The sequence below is a fragment of the Lonchura striata genome, chromosome 26 (genome assembly GCF_046129695.1).
Source record: "Lonchura striata isolate bLonStr1 chromosome 26, bLonStr1.mat, whole genome shotgun sequence".
Taxonomy (NCBI): Eukaryota; Metazoa; Chordata; class Aves; order Passeriformes; family Estrildidae; genus Lonchura; species Lonchura striata.
Window position 1 is genome coordinate 3,045,049 of NC_134628.1, and position 19,547 is coordinate 3,064,595.

General features: G+C 49.1%; 1 protein-coding gene across 5 annotated transcripts in view; it reads right to left on the reverse strand.

Moving 5' to 3' along the window:
• Positions 1–5,721: 5,721 nt before the first annotated feature.
• The window catches only part of NFYC (nuclear transcription factor Y subunit gamma), a 30,543-nt gene continuing 16,717 nt past the window's right edge, over positions 5,722–19,547 (reverse strand). For 2 of the 5 annotated variants that reach the window (XM_077788440.1, XM_077788439.1), the window contains exons 5-10: positions 17,524–17,619; positions 13,202–13,375; positions 11,106–11,264; positions 7,890–7,997; positions 7,151–7,210; positions 5,722–6,548 (exon numbers count right to left, since the gene is read on the reverse strand). In XM_077788440.1, the coding sequence (XP_077644566.1) occupies positions 6,429–6,548; positions 7,151–7,210; positions 7,890–7,997; positions 11,106–11,264; positions 13,202–13,375; positions 17,524–17,619 (717 nt within the window). In that variant the 3' untranslated portion in view covers positions 5,722–6,428. The remainder of the gene's footprint in view (positions 6,549–7,150; positions 7,211–7,889; positions 7,998–11,105; positions 11,265–13,201; positions 13,376–17,523; positions 17,620–19,547) is intronic. The other 3 variants (XM_077788441.1, XM_077788443.1, XM_077788442.1) reach the window with 3 other exon arrangements.

Genomic DNA, 19,547 nt, shown 5'->3' on the forward strand with positions numbered 1-19,547 from the left:
GGCCGGCCCGCTCAGGCCGCCGCCCGCCGCATGGCCCCGGCCGCCGCGGGACCCCCGAGCCAGCCCGGGGCCGCTCCCGGGGCCACCTGCCTTTAGCTGCCCGCCGCCGCCGGCGGGCCCTCCCCCGCCGCCGCCCCGCCGGCCCGGCCCGCCCCGCCGTACCTGGCCCCCGCCCCCGGGGCTCCGCGGGCCGGGCCGGGCGGGGAAAGCGGCGCCGGGAATGGAGGGGAGGGGGCGCCGGGTGCGCTGCTGGCACCGTCGGTGTGGGCACGGGGCCCCGCTGGGGACGGGGAGCGGCCCGGAGGGCGGCCCGGGGCACCGCGTCCCGATCCGCAGCCTGCGGCGTGTCCCGCAGCGCATCCCAGAGTGCGCCCCAAACCGCGCCCCGCAGCACATCCCAAAACACGCTGCTGCCTCCTAAACTGCAGCCCAAACTGCAGCCCAGACTGGATCCCACCGCACACCCCAAACACAGGGTGTGGAGCACCCTGGAATCGCAATCCCACAGGATGGAGCAGCCCTGGAGGAGCTGGAGCATCCCTGGAGGAGCTGGAGCATCCTTGGAGGAGATGGAGCATCCTTGGAGGAGATGGATCATCCCTGGGGCAGCTGGAGCATCCCTGGAGGAGATGGAGAATCCCTGGAGGAGATTAAGCATCCCTGGAGGAGATGGAGCATCCCTGGAGGAGATGGAGAATCCCTGGAGGAGATGGAGCATCCTTGGAGGAGTTTCCCAAGTTCAGCCCTTTACTTTTCCTTCCACCTCAACCTCACCCAGCAGGAACTGAGGCGGGGACTGGGAATTCCCTTTCCAAGCTGGATCCCGGCTGGGTCCGCGTGCTCTCGAAGCCTTGGAGAATCCAAGTGCTCCCACCCCACCCGTCCAGCTTCTCCCGGAGCAGGGATGAAGTTCAGGGCTTTGGGCAGTGAATTATTTAGTGGCAGTCAGAGATGCTGGCACAGCGCAGGGCCCCGTGAGCACTGCGGGATTTGGGAGGCCTCGGGAATCGCACACAATAAATGGACAATTTTATTTACTCGCAGCAAATGATGCTGTTAAACCCACAATTCCCCTCCAAGGATGCCACAAAAACCCCATGTGGACGGGATAAGAGCTGTGGAGGCTGAAATGCTTGGAAATCCAAATGAAATTCTCCCCTCCATCCATCCTTAACTCCTGTATCCCCCCAAAAATTGCTTCCCGGAGCATCCCCCCGGCTCGTCTGGCCCCTCTCCCGGCAGAAGCTCCAGCGGGATCACCCTGACCTTCATCCCTGCCTTTGGAGCAGCACATTCCCCTCGCTGGAGGTTTAGGTTTCACCTGGCATTGATTAAAACCTCGGGGCTGACAGGAGGCAGGGTTGAGGTGACCTGGAAAGGACTCGGTTGTTCGAGGGGCAGGTGGGAATTGGGTTTTTTCCTGGGGCTGGGGGTCACCACATGCCGTGGGCAGGTCCCGTTCTCACCTTGTCACCTGCCCAGACCCTGGGAATCTCCATCGATCCGGGAGCTGGGAGGTTTTGGGATGGAGCCAGGCAGTCTGAATCAACATGGCACCAGCCCATCCGTCAGATGGGTGGAGGTTTTGGGGAGGCGTCCCAGGATTTGTTGCTTTTACCCCACACCTGCCCGGCTTCGGGGGTCCCGCAGAGCCACTCGTATCCCCCAGGCCCGATGAGACTTGCAAGAGAATTCCAGAGGCCGGGAATGGCGAGGGGGAGGCCTCTGTGCTTGGAGCCTGCTGCCCTCTCGGGATTGCAGCTCGAGTTCCTGGCACGGAGCGGCGGCCAGGATTTGCATCCACAGGATTTCCAGTAAGTTTTGCAGGCTTGGAATGCAGCTGCAGGGCTGCGGGGCTGGGGACAGGGACTGTGCGACCAGGGACACCTCAGCGGGACACAGGGACCCACTTTGGCCTCCTGGGTGGGGGATACTGGGGGGACATCGTGGTACGGGGAGGATTCATCCAAGCTTTGTGAGCGGGGCAGCCCGGCTGGAGTGACCGGGATGGGCAGAGCTGGGGACAGCGGCCTCGGGGGTCGCAGGGGTGGCATTGTCGTGGCGGGGGAAGCGCTGGTGACAGCGGTGACAGCGGTGACAGCGGTGCGGGGAGCGGGGAGGGCTGCGCAGCACCTGCTCCAGCCGGAGGCTTGGCCCCATCCCAGAGCAATTAACTCCTGGCACCGCTCGCTGGGACAAAGCAGCGCCCGGGACAGCCCTGAGGGGTGGGGAACCCCGGGCTGGGGGCTGCTCTGCCCCAGAGCCACCCCACCGCCTGGAGCTGTCCCTGAGCTGGGAGTGACCCGGCGGTGCCGCCCGGAGCTCGGGCACCGCCCGGAGCGGCCCCGCGGGAGGAGCGGGCAGCGGGACGGAGCTCCGCCGCCGAGGAAGGAAGGAAGGATGGATGAGGATGCCGAGAGCTCCCGGGCTCGCCAGCGCTGGGACAGTTCCCAGCCAAGCCCTTCCAGCCGTGCCAGGTCCTGCGGAGATGGAGCGGAGCGGGGAAGAGGCAGAGCTGCTCCCCCAGGGAACGGGGCTTTGGTGGCGCTGCTGCAGGTGGAGACCTCGGAGCCTCCACCGGGAGCGATTTTCCCTTCTCCAGTGTCCCTCGGGCACCCTGGACCCACAGCGGCAGCGTGACCTTCACCGCAGTGGTTTCCTTGGGAAAGGGGGGCGGAGGTGGCAGCTTTGGGAGGGGACAGCAGTGCTGGAGGGGACAGCAGTTCTGGAGGGGACAGCAGTTCTGGAGGGGGACAGAAATCCTGGAAGGGGACAGCAGTTCTGGAAGGGGACAGCAGTTCTGGAAGGGGACAGCAACCCCAGAAGGGACACCAGACCCAGAAGGGGACACCAGACCCAGAGAGGACACCAGACCCACAAGGGACAGCAGTGCTGGAGGGGGACAGCAGCCCCAGAAGAGACAGCAGACCCAGAGGGGACACCAGACCCATAAGGGACACCAGCCCCAGAGGGGACAGCAGCCCCACAGCTGTCTGCAGCCAAGCCGGCAGCAAACCGAGCGTGGCACTGCCCGAGTGCCGGCGGCCGGCGCTGAGCTCACCACCCCGAGGAGAAACGGGATCTCCAAGCGCTCCTCGGCAGGGAAGCGCTGCCTCCTCCTCCTCCTCCTCCTCCTCAGCTTCCTCCCGGGTCCCTGGGGGTGTGACTCTGCTCCCGTCGCACCTGCCCTGTGGAGTCACTCGCAGAAGGGCCGATGTCCCTGCCGCGGGTGTCACCGGCCCCTGGAGGGACACGAGTTGTCCCCCCAGGCCACCCCGTTTGTCACCGCGGTGCCCAGGCGGTCGGAGGGAGCCGTGAGCCCCTGCAGGGAAGGTCTGGCTCCGTCCGTGCCCGCGGTTCCAGCCCCTGTGACAAACGATGCTGGCTGTCCCCAAAGCACCCGTGCTGTCCCAGTGCCCTCTGCGAGGGCAGGCAAAGCTTCACCTCTGCTACCACCCAAATAAAAAAATAACTGTTGCCCGATTAAGGTTTATTTCAGTATTAAAATCCACACCTTGTATATGCTAATGAGGTTAATTAAACACACACGCTCACATCCATGATTATTACTCAGCTCTCTGCCCAGATCTCGGCCCGAGGAGAAGATTCCATTCTGAAGCTGCTCCTGTGCCTTCAAGAAACCCTATTTTTGTGCATCTGATCAAGAAGGTTTTTATTGAACGTCACCACATTTTTCCTGCCCAATTTGACACAATCGGGAATTAAAATAATCAGCCTGGCCACCCCCAGCCCCTCTGATCTCTCAGAACTCAACAGGGTTTTATTTCCAGCCAAATTTCATTCACTTCATGCAACAGCTGGAATCTCCCTTGGGGAGCAGCAACTCCCTCCCGTTTTCTGCCCTTGGAGCGATTTATTCCCATTCAAATGTAACCAATTTCCAGCAAACCCGACTGCTGTGGGTTTTAAAGAGCTTTTCCTCAGCAGCCAGGGGCTGATAAAGGCGAGCAGCTCCTGCTCTGCTCTCCAGCTCTTCCTTCCAGGTCTCTCTCCATCCCCACAAGCGGATTCCCAGCTCTCCAAACCCGAGGGATGCTTTTCCAGAGGCATTTGGGGGGCACAGGAGGTCACTCATCTCCTCTGGCTGTGGGGCAGCTCCAGTTGGGATGGGAGATCCAAATCCCCATCCCGGCTCTCCCATCCCACTCCAGCCCTTCCCGTGGCAGCCGGGAGCAGAGACAGGGATGCAGCAGCCGGGAGACGGGACCTACGAGACCCCAAATCCAGGGAAAGGGACCTCTGAAACCCCAAATCCAGGGAAAGGGACCTACAAGACCCTAAATCCAGGGAAAGGGACCTCAGAAACTCCAAATCCAGGGAAAGGGACCTACGAGACCCTAAATCCAGGGAAAGGGACCTCAGAAACTCCAAATCCAGGGAAAGGGACCTACGAGACCCCAAATCCAGGGAAAGGGACCTCAGAAACTCCAAATCCAGGGAAAGGGACCTACGAGACCCCAAATCCAGGGAAAGGGACCTCAGAAACCTCAAATCCAGGGAAAGGGACTTCCAAGCTCACAATTTCAGGGAAAGGGACCTCAGAGCCCCAGATTTCAGGGAAGAGGGACCTCCGAGGTGGCAAATTCCAGGGAAAGGGATCTCCTAGCCCCCAAATTCAGGGAACGGGACCTCCGAGCCCCCAAATCCAGGGAAAGGACCTCCAAGCCCCAGATTCCAGGGAACAGGACCTCCAAGCCCCCAAATTCCAGGGAAAGGGGACCTCCAAATCCCCATCCCGGCTCTCCCATCCCACTCCAGCCCTTCCCGTGGCAGCCGGGAGCAGAGACAGGGATGCGGCTGCCGGGAGAAGGGACCTACGAGGCCCCAAATCCAGGGAAAGGGACCTCAGAAACTCCAAATCCAGGGCAAGGGACCTACGAGACCCCAAATCCAGGGAAAGGGACCTACAAGCCCACAATTTCAGGGAAAGGGACGTCTGAGCCCCAGATTCCAGGGTAAGGGACCTCCGAGCTCCCAAATCCAGGGAAAAGGATCTCCAAACCCCTATCCCAGCTCTCCCATCCCACTCCAGCCTTTCCTGCAGCAGCTTGGAAAAGAGGCAGGGATGCAGCTGCCGGGAGAAGGGACCTACGAGACCCCAAATTCCAGGAAAGGGATTTCTGAGCCCCCGATTCCAGGCAAGGGGACCTCCAAACCCCCATCCCGGCTGTCCCGTCCCGGTTTTCCCGTCCCGCCCCAGCCCTTCCCACGGGAGCCCTCTCGTGGCCGATCCCACGCTCGGAGCTTTCCCGAAAAAATCCTTTTCCAGCCCAATTCCATCTTTTCCCAGCCCAGGAGATGCTGCTCCAGCCTGGCACGTCCCAGCCCTGCACGATGCTCCGGGAGCTGCATCCCTCACTCCCTCCCTCCCCGGGTCAGGAAAACCTCGGGAGTCAGGAAAAATGGATATTTAGAAAATCCAGGAGAGCAAAGCGGAGCTTTGCTTCCCTTCCTGGTGGATCTGGCAAGGGACACCTGTGCCAGAGTGAGGGGACACCTGGAAAAAGGGGGACACCTGGGACAAGGGGGACACCTGAGCCCAATTCCATGTATTTATCCCCAAACCCCTGACATCACCTGAGCTCTCAGCCAAGCCCTTGTCCAGGCACCCTGTGGCTGATTTCCCTGCTCCAGGTGTAACATTCCCAGGGATTCAGGCTGCTCTCCTGGCCCTGGATCTCATGGGCAGCACACACAGGATCTGACAAAAGCAAATTTATTTTCTTTTATGAAGCTTATATTACATGCATGGAACAAAGCCAGGACAACAGGTAACAGCAGGGCTGGGGTTTTGTCCAGATTCCATCAGTTTTTCTGGAATCCAGAGGCCAAAATCAAGGATATTTTGCTCTTAGAAAATACAATCATAATACAAGGAATGTTTTTTTTTATTTTGTTTCACTCCAATTCCTCCTCCTATTCCCTGCATACAGCAAATGCTCCAAAAAAAGGAGGCAGGAGGGAAAAATCTAAACCACACACACACCCCCCCCCAAAAAAAAATTCCCTAAAACCCACTGAGATGGGAGGACCAAACCTAGCTCTATCCAGAGAAAAAAAAATACAAACAGAACAGCAGGAATAGAGCTCTGACAGGAGCAGTACCCTCAGGATTTTCCTAGAAATAAAAAACATTTTCCACATTTGTTCAATGAGATGCTCCAAATCCCTCCGGATCGCTTCCCTCGGGGTTTGGAAAAGCAGCTGGATACACAAAGATTGGTTTGGAAAATACAAATATTGCATTCTTGGCAGAGTCTGCTGGATATTCTGGATATTGCCACCACCAGCAGAGCGAGGTGGAGATGCAGAGCCTGGCACAGGCTGGCTCCCAGGTGCGCTGCTGGGCCCAGGTGGGGCTGGCAGGGTGCTCAGGGTGGATTTGGGGACTGTCACCCGCTCCCTGCTCAGTCCCCCGTCACCTGCGTGGCCTGGGTGTCCGAGCTCTGGCTGCTGGACTGGATGAACATGGGCTGGGTGATGTCCTGGCCCGCGGGCATCGTCACCTGCTGGATCTGGTACAGCTGCTGCGGGCACGGGAGGTGACAAAGGAACCTCTGTCAGTGCCCAGCACATCCAGAACCTCCCCCACCTTCCGCCCCTCTGAGGTACCCCAAAAACCCCAAACCCGCCACGAGCCGCCACCAAATCTGCTGCACGTTCCCACCAAAGTCCCTCTGGGAATTCCTGATGCCCAGGCTCTCACCAGGGCCCTTCTGCCCATGGATTTCCCAGAGCTACTGGCAGATCCGTGGGCAGATCCTTTCCCTGGATTCCTGGGAAGCTCCAAAGCCAGGGCTTGGAGCATCCTGGGATAGTGGGAGGTGTCCCTCACTTGGTTGGAAATGGATGAGCTTTAAGGTGCTTCCAACTCAAACCACTCCATGATTTATGATACTCATGGAACATCCAGATGTTAAAACCTTTACTGCTGAATCAGGAATTTAGGATTTCATCTGGAGTGCCAGGGACTGGATGAATTCAGAGCAAAGGCAGCAGAACTAAGAATCCACGTGATTTTAGACTGGCGCAACATTCCCTTATCCTGCTGCGGGCCAGCAGTGTTTTATGAGGAGGAACGTGCAGATTTAGGACAGCCCCCGTGCCCCTTGTGCCCCCCAGCTCTTACCTGTCCATCTGTGAACTGGCTGAACTGCTGCTGCCCCTGCTGCACCTCTGTCTGCGTTATCTACAGAGATAAGAGCACTGATCACTGCCAGCCCTTCCCACCAAAGCTCACAACCCCACCACCACCATCCTGCTGCTGCCTGGGCAGAGCTTTGGAACCTCAGCCACGTTTTCCAGCGCCCCAACCGCGAGAGGAACGGCAGCCACGGACACCTCCGGAACAAACGCCGCCTTCCAGATCAAACACCACCTTCCAGATCAAAACCAGGTCCTTCCAGACCCCAAACCAGGTCCTTCCAGACCCCAAAACCACGTCCTCTCTGCTTCCCCCAAGGAGAAGGTGGCCTCCAGGCCAGCGGGAAGGATCCCTCACGGCCTCGACGCCGCTCCCGACGTTCTGCCTTTCCTGCACGGCTCCTCCCTCACCCGGGCAAGAAGGAGAAGGAAAGAGAAGTTGGATGAGCCCAAAATGTTGCCTGCAAGCAGCTCAGAAGCAGCGGGGGCTTCACCCAGAGCCACACACACACACACATACAGACAACAAAAGCTTTGCATGCACCTCTCATGGACACCTAAAGGAGGTTTCCGCTACGCTCCTTCATTTAAAAATAAAAAACTCTGACAAACAGGAAGAAAAGCAAAGTAGGAATCCTAACCCAAGAGGTGGTTGAAATCCCCTGGAAGTCGCAGCTTCAGGAGCTAGGGAAGAAGCCTTGGAGGCAGCTCTGGGGAGTGCATACCTGCTGTGCATTGGTTGCAAGCGTCTGGATCTGCCCCTGGACTACCTGGGTGCCTGACACGGGTTGGGCTAAGCGGATATACTGCAGCTGGCCAGCATTCAACTGCACCTGGAGACAGGTGGAGGGGGCAGGGAAAGAAAATGAAACAGGTCACTCTGCACCCTCAACACACAGCAAAAATCCCTGCTCGGTTCCACCGCGGGAGATGGAGTTACGGGGGAGCTTTCCCCAGGAGCTCCACAGAATTCTGGAGGGTTCCCAGCAGGAATCACCACAAGGGACCCTAAAGGAAAAACCCCAGGGCACAGAGCTCCAGGATATCCCTGAGGCATCACATTCCTCCTTTTTTTTTCCAGGCTGGGAAGGGTCAGTTAGTAGCTAAAGCATATTAATGGCTCAGTTTCTCAGGGATTTGGAAGCACTTTTGGTTACAAGGATTAAGTTTTACTCCTTTGAGGCAGCAGTTCGCATCAGCTGTTAGGAGCTGGCAGCACCAAATCATATCCTGCACCCTTATCAATCATATCCTGCACCCTTATCAATCATACCCTGCACCCTTATCAACCATATCCCGCCAAAAATTAAGGAATAAACAGGAATTTTCACCATGAAACCAGCAGAGATGGCAAACCCCAAAGATATTTTTGGAGGATTTGAAGGCAGCTCTCTGCCAACACCTGTCAAGTCCCACCTGGCAGAAGCTCAGCTTTTTGGTGTCAGTGCCTCATGTGAGAGATTCAACCCCAAATTTATTCCCTGAATCCCATAATTTTGGGAGGTTGGATGCTAGGGAATGTGGGACATGAAGAAAATCAGGTAACACTGTTAATACACACCTGAGAGTGATAAAAATGTCACACTGTTGGATTTTCCTTCTGTTATTTAACTTTGCAATGTTGAGATTCACAGCTTTAAGGGTAATTTTATACAAAAAAAAGTATTTTTTTCTTTTTAAGGGGAAAGAACACGCAGAACACTCTAAAAAACTGCTGAGAAAGAAGTGCCTGGAACGTGGTCCTGGCATTTCCACAAAAAAGCCACCAACTCCCTCATTTGTGTCTGAAAGCTCCAAAATTATTTCAAGAGCAAATAAAACTCCCCCTGAGCAACAAAATTCCAATAAAGAATTGGTTTCTGCACTGAGTTCTGCAGGGATGTCAAGTTTTCCATGCTGGGGGAATTAGGTTTTAATTACATCATTAAATGATGGTGGAAGAGATGTGGGAAAATTTCTTCCAGCAAGGAGAGGAAGCTCCAAAGAACCTGCCCCAAATGAGGTCTGGGTAAGACAAAGATTCAATTTAACATAAAATTCAATTATCACTTCATTGATGGATTCACTGCCAGTTTTTCTCTGTTAAAAATTCACTTTTCCACTTTATTTCTGGAATAAAGAGCAACAGGGAGTGTGCCTAGGACCAGGAACATGTGGAAAACCAGGAATGAGATGCTCCCAACACTCCAGAGGCATTTTGAGTTTCAGGAGAGTTTCCAGCTCTGTTTGGGTGATCCAAGACTCTGCTGGGCCCTCAGAGTGCACAGAGCAGTCAGAAGAGGCTCTGACTGTGCCAAAAGAGAAAGGAAATAAGGGAAAAAAATAAGAAAAGCAAAGCAGGAAGAGCAGAACAGATCAAGGACTGGAATTTTGTGGGGCCAAATCCAAGTTTTTTTCTCCCAGTTTTATTTTATTTCACTCGCTGGAAGCTCCCTCAGCATCAACAGAAGAATCCTCCAGGTTGCAGCCAAACAGGATCTCTGCTGGATGGGGGGCTGGGAATTGGGATTATTCCATCCCACGTTGCTGGTTTGCAGTCTTGGAGCTGGCAGAGATCCCAAAAAGATTCCAGATTCCAGCCACAGCTCCCTGCTCTCCCACAGTGCCAGGAAAGAGGGAGGAAAAAGCAAATTCTTGGTCAAAATCAGACCCTAGAACCCCTCCAGTCTGTCCAAAAACACAGGATCACTTCCCAAAGGATCCCCCTGGATTTTCTTCAGGAGGTTTTGGCCCTGAACAGATCCTTTGTAAGGAATTTTTTCTCCCAAGAGATGTCCAAGCCCCTTTCTGCAGTTCCAGCATTCTCTGGAGACAGCTGGGACAAATCTGAGCTGAGGATCCACTGGAGTTCTTCTTCCACAATTCTTTGAGGAACAAATCTCTTGGAGAGATTTTCACAAGGAAAAGAAGAGGAAAAAAAAATGGAAAAGAAGGAAAAAAAAGAAATGGACAAGAAAATGTAGAGAAGAAAAAGGATTCTTTGTAGTAAAAAAAAAAACCCAAAACACAACAATTTGGGAATTTCTTCCAACTCAAGACAGCAGGAATCAGCTGAAGACTCAAAAAGATGAGAAGAGCTGGAAAAATCTGGCAGCTCCCTCAATCCAAACCCTTTCCAAGATGCTCTGACCACGAGCAGAGGCAAGCTCAGCAAGGCTGGGAAGGCAAAACCTGTGTGAAAGCTCCAATTTCACAGCAAAACTGAAATCCAAGTGAAATGTCTGGCCCTGGGTGACCTTTGGGTTCTGGAACACAGAACTGGCTGGTTTTTATTTGTATTTTTTCCTCTAACAGGTGTGATATTTTCCAGCTGGAAACCAAAAGCCACAGCTTTGTTGTAATTCTAAGTTAATGTGACTTTCTTGACCTCTGTGTTTACTTAGGACACGTTTCAGAAAGTTTGGGTTACGTTGGGCACCCAAAATCCCATTTTTAAGTCTGATGTAAAAGTGAGGAGGTATCTCTTGGTTTTGCAAAGCCATTCCTCTAACCAGCTCCAAATATTTTGGAGAAATATTTCTTTTAACATCAAGGTTTATTAATAACTCCCAGATGGCAACTTTCCCACTCAGCCTGCCAGGTCACGACTTCAGATTGCAGAGGCACAACCAAGTAAAGGCAAAAAGAAATGAATTCTCTTTTATTCCAACCAGGCTGTGGTGAAGAACTGAGGTTTAGCCAGGAAATATTTGATTTATTGCTTCCTAATCACAACTATTTCACTCAGGGTGAAGGCGTTTGGGGTGGGCAATGAGTCTGGACTAAATGAATGAAGATTTATTTCTCCCTTTATGTCACACTTGGTTGGTTTTCCTAAGTGCAGGAACCACACCACTCAATCCAAGCTTCCTCTGCCAGTTAATAAAGCAAACAGAAACAAGCCTCATGCTCACAAATTTGGTTTTTTCCCTTTTCCACCTTTCCTCCTGGCCGAATCTTACCGGGATTTGCTGGATTTCTCCCGTGTTGGTGATGATTTGCTGCATCACTTGCATGGTTTGTCCTGTGCTGCTCTGACCCTGCTGGCTCTGGCCCTGGGGCTGGGCCTGCACGATCTGGACCTGCTGCCCCTCTCCCACCTGCATGGTCACGGGGGTGGTCTGCACAAAAAAAAACAGGGATTGGGATCCAGGAAGTGGAAAATCCATCAGATGTCAGGATTGGGGCAGATTGAGCCTGTCCTACACACACAAATTTGGTGTAGGATCCCAAATCTGTGGTGATTTGGGGTTAAATCAGCACAGAGGGAGCTCAGAGCCTGGGGGAGGCACTTTCCTGGAGGATCTGACCCAGGTTTCTGAACCAGGAACCACATTTGAACCAGGAGAGCTGAGGCTGTCCCACAGAAATGTCCAACATAAGGCAGGACAAGGACTGGAACAACATGGGACAATGGAAGGTCAGATCATGGAACAGGGTGAGATTTCAGCTCCTTCTGCCCCAGCTGATCCCATGGGTTAAACTGTCATTGATGTTCCTGAGCAACCCAACCAGGAATCACATTTGGTAAAGAAGAGCTGAGGTTGCCCCACAGAAATGTCCAAGGTAAAGCAGGACAAGGATTGGAGCAGCAGAAGGTCCCTGATCATGGAACAGGGTGAGATTCCAGTTCCTTCTCCCCCAACTCATCCCATGGGTTAAACCCATGATTTCCACACTGTCACTGATGTTCCTGAGCAATCCATCCCTGTGGATCTCCCTGAGCCCTGGCTCACCTGGCCCTGCTGGGGCAGTCCTGTCCTAGACCCAGATTAAATCACCACAGATGGAGCTCAGAGCCTGGGGGAGGCACTTTCCTGGAGGATCTGACCCAAGAACCACATTTGGACCAGGAGAGCTGAGGCTGTCCCACAGAAATGTCCAAGGTAAGGCAGGACAAGGACTGGAACAACATGGGACAATGGAAGGTCCCAGATCATGGAACAGGGTGAGATTTCAGCTCCTTCTGCCCCAGCTGATCCCATGGGTTAAACTGTCATTGATGTTCCTGAGCAACCCAACCAGGAATCACATTTGGTAAAGAAGAGCTGAGGTTGCCCCACAGAAATGTCCAAGGTAAAGCAGGACAAGGATTGGAACAGCAGAAGGTCCCTGATCATGGAACAGGGTGAGATTCCAGTTCCTTCTCCCCCAACTCATCCCATGGGTTAAACCCATGATTTCCACACTGTCACTGATGTTCCTGAGCAATCCATCCCTGTGGATCTCCCTGAGCCCTGGCTCACCTGGCCCTGCTGGGGCAGTCCTGTCCTAGACCCAGATTAAATCACCACAGATGGAGCTCAGAGCCTGGGGGAGGCACTTTCCTGGAGGATCTGACCCAAGAACCACATTTGGACCAGGAGAGCTGAGGTTGTCCCACAGAAATGTCCAAGGTAAGGCAGGACAAGGATTGGAACAAGGAGTGGAAGGTGTGTGATCATGGAACAGGGTGAGATTCCAGTTCCTTCCTTCCCTCCCAAGCCAAGCCAAGCCAAGCCAAGCCAAGCCAAGCCAAGCCAAGCCATCCCAGGGTTGAACCCATGATCTCCACTGATGTTCCTGAGCAATCCATCCCTGTGGATCTCCCCAGGCTCTCTCTCTCTCTCTCAGGCCTGACTCACCTGGCCCTGCTGGGGTTGGGGTTGGGGCAGTCCTGTCCTAGACCCAGATTAAATCACCACAAATGGAACTCAGAGCCTGGGGGAGGCTCTGACCCAGGAACCACATTTAGCCCAGGAGAGCTGAGGTTGTCCCATAAAAATGTCCAAGGTAAGGCAGGACAAGGATTGGAACAGCAGAAGGTCCCTGATCATGCAACGGGGTGAGATTTCAGTTCCTCCCTTCCCTTTCCTCCCAACCCAATCCAACCCAACCCAACCCCACCCCACCCAACCCAACCCAACTCCACCCCACCCAACCCAACCCAACCCAACCCAACCCAATCCAATCCAACCCAACCCAACCCAACCCAACCCATCCCAGGGTTGAACCCATGATCTCCACTGATGTTCCTGAGCAATCCTTCCCTGTGGATCTCCCTCAGCCCCTGGCTCACCTGGCCCTGCTGGGGCTGGGCGATGATGATCTGGCCCGGCTGGATGGTGGTGGTGGCCGTGGTGGTCTGCTGGCCCTGCTGCTGGCCCTGCACCTGCACTGCTGCTGGCTGCTGGGCCAGGGTGAAGTAATACTGCACGGGCTCGGCCGGGGTGACGGCCTGGCGCACCTCCTCCTGCGGGGAAACACCGGGAGCTGGGGTGGGCACAGGGCACCCGCCCCACAGCCAAACATCCCCCAGACACATCCCCGGGAAAGGAGCTTCGGCACCTCCCTCCCAACAGCTCAGCCAAGCCTGTGGGAGCTGATCAAAGTTCAGCTCTGGGGAAATCAGGAAGCCCATAAAGCGTGGGTAACGCGGAGTTGGCGCCGAGGTGGGGGAAATAATTGAAATTATCAGAGTTGAAAGGCATGGAACTTCCTGGTGGGTGAATTCCAGCACAGGAGCGATTGCAAATGGCCCAGGAAAACCGACAGAGCCTCCTCTGTCACCCAGCCCCTCTCCTGAGCTGGGTTCCCAACCCTCCACCGAGCCAATAAAAGTCATGGGTTTGATGCTCGCTGTCGTGCCTGGAGTTATTGGTTTAAATCCAGCTTTTCCAGGCTGCCAACCATTCCCTGCCGTGGGAGCAGGGATCTCGGAGCAGTGGGAAGAACCAGAGGCTCTGCTCCCCTCCCTGGCAGCAGCGACGCTGCTCGCTTTCATCTCAGGAGAGAAAAGCCCCCTCGTGATCAACGATATTCCAGGATTCTCAGCGATCATGGGATGTAGATACTCCAGGATGGGAATTCCTGAGCTCCCCAGAGCAGCTGGATGAGGGCAGGTGCAGCTCCCAGACGTTCACTCCATGGCAGAAGGCGTAAACAATCCTCTCCCAGCCACCTCGAGTTCACAGCTGAGAGTGTAGGATGTTTACACGTGCTACAGCATGGCACATTCCCACTTCCAGCAATCCCTGCTCATGGATTCCCCTTCGCTTCATCCAGCTGGGCAGGAAAAGGAAAATTCACATTACACAGGAGCACGTCTGGCTGAGCACTGGGCTGGAGTGAGGAGTTTGTTGGCTTAGAAGTTGTTTTTTTGGGGAGCAGAACAACTCAGGAGTTACTCCTAGGAGGTTTCCCAGAGTAAGAATCTCAAAGATTCAACTGATCCCAGATGGTTTTAAGAAAAAAAAAAACAACTTTGAGCCTGGCTCTCAGGGCAAACATCATCAGAAGCACCACCAAACACAACCTGTGCTACTCCTGCAGCTCCCGTTCCTCTGGTGGAAGGAGGAATAATAATAATAATTAAAATCTATTTTCAGCAGGGCAGGTCTGCAGTGAACCAGCAACCCACAAGTGCTGGGGCAGCTCCGAGCCCAGTCCTTTGGTTATTTCTGGAGTGCTCCAATCCCAAATTCCAGCTGAATCCTGAAATAATGAAGACTGAGACCTCCTCTGAGCATCCATTCCAGGCTCAATCCTGTTTGCCACAGGCTTCAAATCCAAATTTTCTTCCACTCCTTCCTATCCCATCATTTGCCATCTTTTATTTCCAAGCCACAGCTGGAATTCCCAGAGCAGAAAACCAGGATTTCATTCCCAGCTCCTCCAAGAACCCACACTGCCTTGTCAAATAAGAGATAAAATACAGATTGTAGGGAAAAAAAAACAAAAATCCAGGCACAGGCAGCTGCTTTTCCACAGGAATTTCCCTGTAAATCCTTAATCTACATTCCTAGGGGGTATCTACTTCTCCACACAGCTTTTCCTCCTGGAAAAAGGATTCCTGGTGAGGAATATCTCATTTCCACTCCAGACACCTCAAGGGAAAAAAAAAAATCAGAAAAAAAGTGGATTTCCAAAATTCGATTTTGGAATAAGTGAAATTTCAATTATTACAACTATAAAAGAAGTTAAAGAAGAGGAGCTGTGGGGGAAGTTTTGTCTTTTAATTAACACCAAACCATGAGTTTGGGAGGAATCATGAGGGTTTTTATAGATAATTCTATTTTATGTTGAGATTCCAGCACACCTGGCATGCTGATTTTAACCCAGGATGGACTCTCCTGGATATTGGGAAATGGAAAAGTGTTTTCCTTATTTTCTAAACCTTCTGGAAATCAGGATGGGGAGTTAAACTCAGCTCGAGGGGTGGGTTCCCTGTTCCCTCATTTAGAGTGGAATAAAGGAAAAAAAATTCACGTCAGAGACAAACTTCCAAGCCAAGATGTTCCACAAAGTCCCAAATTCCCCATTTTGTGGGGGGAAAATTTGGATTTTTCCACACTGCAAACCTTCAGAAATATTTGTTTTAATAATTGATTTTTTTTTTAATTGTAGGACAAGGAGCAGAATTATCCAAAGAGGGCCTTGAGGGGAAAAATCAGAGTTTTGATGCAGGAAATTGGGAGGAAAAGGAATGAGGAATCCAGCTCCAGTGCTGCTCTATACAGACAGAATTTTCCATGATATCCAGGATTTAGACTGGAATTAAGGAAAAAATTCAGGAAAAATATTCAAGATACAAACTTCCAAGCCAAGATATTCCACCAAGTCCCAAATTCCCCATTTTTCTTTTTTTTTTTTTTTTGAAAATTTGGATTTTTCCACATTACAAACCTTCAGAAGCAGCAGCAAACGAGCTGTTTTAACAATTATTTTAATTTTTTTTTTTTAAAAAAAAAACAGAAGAGTGTCCTGAGGGGAAACCCCAGAGTTTTGGTGCAGGAAATGTGAAACTGCTGAGCTGAGAGCAGCAGCCTGCTGCTGTAAACATCCGACTGAAAGCTCCTTCCAGCCCTTTCAGCTTCCAGTCAAGGATGTTTACAGAGGCACTGACTGCCCCAAAAGATTCCAAAGTGGCGTTTTTCAACCCAAAAATCATAAAGTTCTGATAAATATATATATTTTCAAGTTAATTTTTTCCCACTGGCACCATTCGGGAGCAGAATTGTTCAGGAGTGGGTTTGGTTTGTTGGACAGGCTGGTGGGATTTCCATTAAATCTCTTTATTTCCACAAAAAACCCAGTGGTTTTTAGTTTTATTTATGAGTTTTAGTTTTATTTAAGAAATTGAGAACCTGAAAATGTAAGAATTAAAAAAACTTGGAATTAAGGAATTTAACAACCTGAAATTAAAGAATTTAAGAACCTAATATTAAAGAATTTAAACACTTGGAATTAAAGAATTTAAAAACTTGAAATTAAAGAATTTAAGAGCCTAAAATTAAAGAATTTAAGAACCTGATATTAATTAAAGAATTGAAAAACTTGAAATGAAACAATATAAAAACCTGGAATTAAACAATTTAAAACTTGGAATTAAAGAATTTAAGGACCTGACGTGTAAGAATTAAAAAACTTGAAATGAAACAATATAAAAACCTGGAATTAAACAATTTAAAAACCTGGATTTAAAGAATTTAAGAACTTGAAATTACAGAATTTAAAAACTTGAAATTAAAGAGTTTAGAAACTTAAAGAATTTAAGAAACTTGGAATTAAAGAATTTAAAAGCTTGGAATTATAGAAATTAAAAACCTGGAATTAAAGAATTGAAAAACTTGGAATTAAAGAATTGAAAAACTTGGAATTATAGAAATTAAAAACCTGGAATTAAAAATTTAAAAAGGAATTAAAGAATTGAAAAACTTGGAATTATAGAAATTAAAACCTGGAATTAAACCATTTAAAAACTTGGAATTAAAGAATTTAAAAACTTGGAATTATAGGAATGAAAAACCTGGAATTAAACCATTTAAAAACTTGGAATTAAAGAATTTAAAAACTTGGAATTAAAAATTTAAAAACTTGGAATTAAAGAATTTAAAAACTTGGAATTGTAGAAATTAAAAACCTGGAATTAAAGAATTTTAAAACCTGGAATTATAGAAATTAATGATCTGGAATTAAAAATTTAAAAACTTGAAATTAAAGAATTTAAAAACTTGGAATTAAAGAATTTAAAAACTTGGAATTATAGAAATGAAAAACCTGGAATTAAAGAATTTAAAAACCTGGAATTGTAGAAATTAAAGATCTGGAATTAAAAATTTAAAAACTTGAAATTAAAGAATTTAAAAACTTGGAATTAAAGAACTGAAAAACTTTGAATTAAAGCATTTAAAAACCGGAAATTAAACCATTAAAAAACTTGCAATTAAACCATTTAACCCCCTAAAACGAAACAATTTAAAAGCCTGAAATGGAGGATTTCCCCACCTGACTCCCACAGCAATCAGAGCACGAAGCTGCCATTCCCATCGCTGCTGCAGTGCCTCAGTTTCCCCGAGGCCGGAGTCAGGGAAAGGCGGGGAATTCGGGATTGGGGCTCACCTGGCGCTTCGGGGGCTTCAGCTCGTCCCGGGGCACGATATCGATCAGGAAATCGAACTGGTCGAACTTGGTGATGGCCATGGCGATGTCGTTCCTCTGCAGCACAGCAAAGGGACACGTGGCACCGTCACGCTTTCCATGTGGCACTGACATTCAATTATTCTGCCACTATCATCCACGGATTTCGCCACTACCAACCACTTATTTTGCCACTTTCATCCATTTATTTTGTCACTATCATTCATTGATTTTGCCATTATCATTCATCTATTTTGCCACTATCATCCACTTATTTTGGCACTATCATTTATTTATTTTGCCACTATCATTTATTTATTTTGCCACTATCATTCATTGATTTTGCCATTATCATTCATTTATTTTGCTACTATAATTTATTTATTTTGCCACTATCATCTACTTATTTCACCATTACCATTCATTGATTTTGCCATTATCATTCATCTATTTTGCCACTATCATCTACTTATTTTGCCACTATAATTCATTTATTTTGCCACTACCATCCATTTATTTTGCCATTATCATTCATTTATTTTGCCACTACCATTCATTGATTTTGCCACTATCACCATTTATTTTGCCATTATCATTCATTGATTTTGCCACTATAATTCATTTATTTTGCCACTCCCATCCATTTATTTTGCCACTATCATTCATTGATTTTGCCACTATCACCATTTATTTTGCCATTATCATCCATTTATTTTGCCACTATAATTCATTTATTTTGCCACTACCATCCATTTATTTTTCCATTATCATTCATTCATTTTGTCACTATCACCCATTTATTTTGCCACTACCACCCATTTATTTTGCCACTATCATCCACTTTTTTGCCATTATCATCCACTTATTTTGCCACTATCATGCACTTATTTTTCCATTATCATCCATTTATTTTTCCATTATCATTCATTGATTTTGCCATTATCATTCATTGATTTTGTCACTATCACCTGTTTATTTTGCCACTATCACCCATTTATTTTGCCATTATCATCCACTTATTTTGCCACTATCATGCACTTATTTTTCCATTAACATCCATTTATTTTGCCATTTTCACCCATTTATTTCACCACTATCATCCATTTATTTTGCCACATCCATCACCACAAACCAAATCTCTACATGTTCAGATCACAATCTCCTCTTTAACATCATTTTATGGAGAAAAGAAAGTTCTATTTTACTCTTCAACCATTAAAAAAAGAAGAGTATTGTTGAGGAGAGGGATTCTCTAGAGCCAATAATCTGCTGTATTTTATTTTGTTGTATTTAATTTTGTTGTATTTTTATTTTCACCTCCATCACCACAAACCCAACCTCTCCAAGTTTAGATCACAACCTCCTCTTTTTCTCCATAAAATGACCTTAAAAAGTACTATTTTACTCTTCAACCATTAAAAAAACAAGAGTATTGTTGAGGAAATGGATTCTCTAGAGCCAATAATCTGTTGTATTTTATTTTGTTGTATCTAATTTTTTGTATCTAATTTGCAGTATTTTAATTTTCATGTCCATCACCACAAACCCAACCTCTAAAAGTTTAGATCACAACACAAAAAAACCAAAAATCAACCAGAAATCCAACAAATGGATTTTCTAGAGCAAGTAAGCTGTTGTATTTAATTTTGTTGTATTTAATTTTGTTGTATTTTTATTTTCATCTCCATCACCACAAACCCAACCTCTACAAGTTTAAGATCACAACCTCCTCTTTTTCTCTATAAAATGACCTTAAAAAGTTCTATTTTAGTCTTCACCCATTAACAAAAAAATAGATCTACTGAGGAAATGGATTCTCTAGAGCCAGTAATCTGTTGTATTCTATTTTGTTGTATCTAATTTATTGTATCTAATTTGTTGTATTTTTATTTCCACCTCCATCACCGCAAACCCAACCTCTCCAAGTTTAGATCACAACGAAAAAACAACAAAAATCAACCAGAAATTCAAGAAATTCAACAGCTGAAGCTTCACAGAGTCCTTCC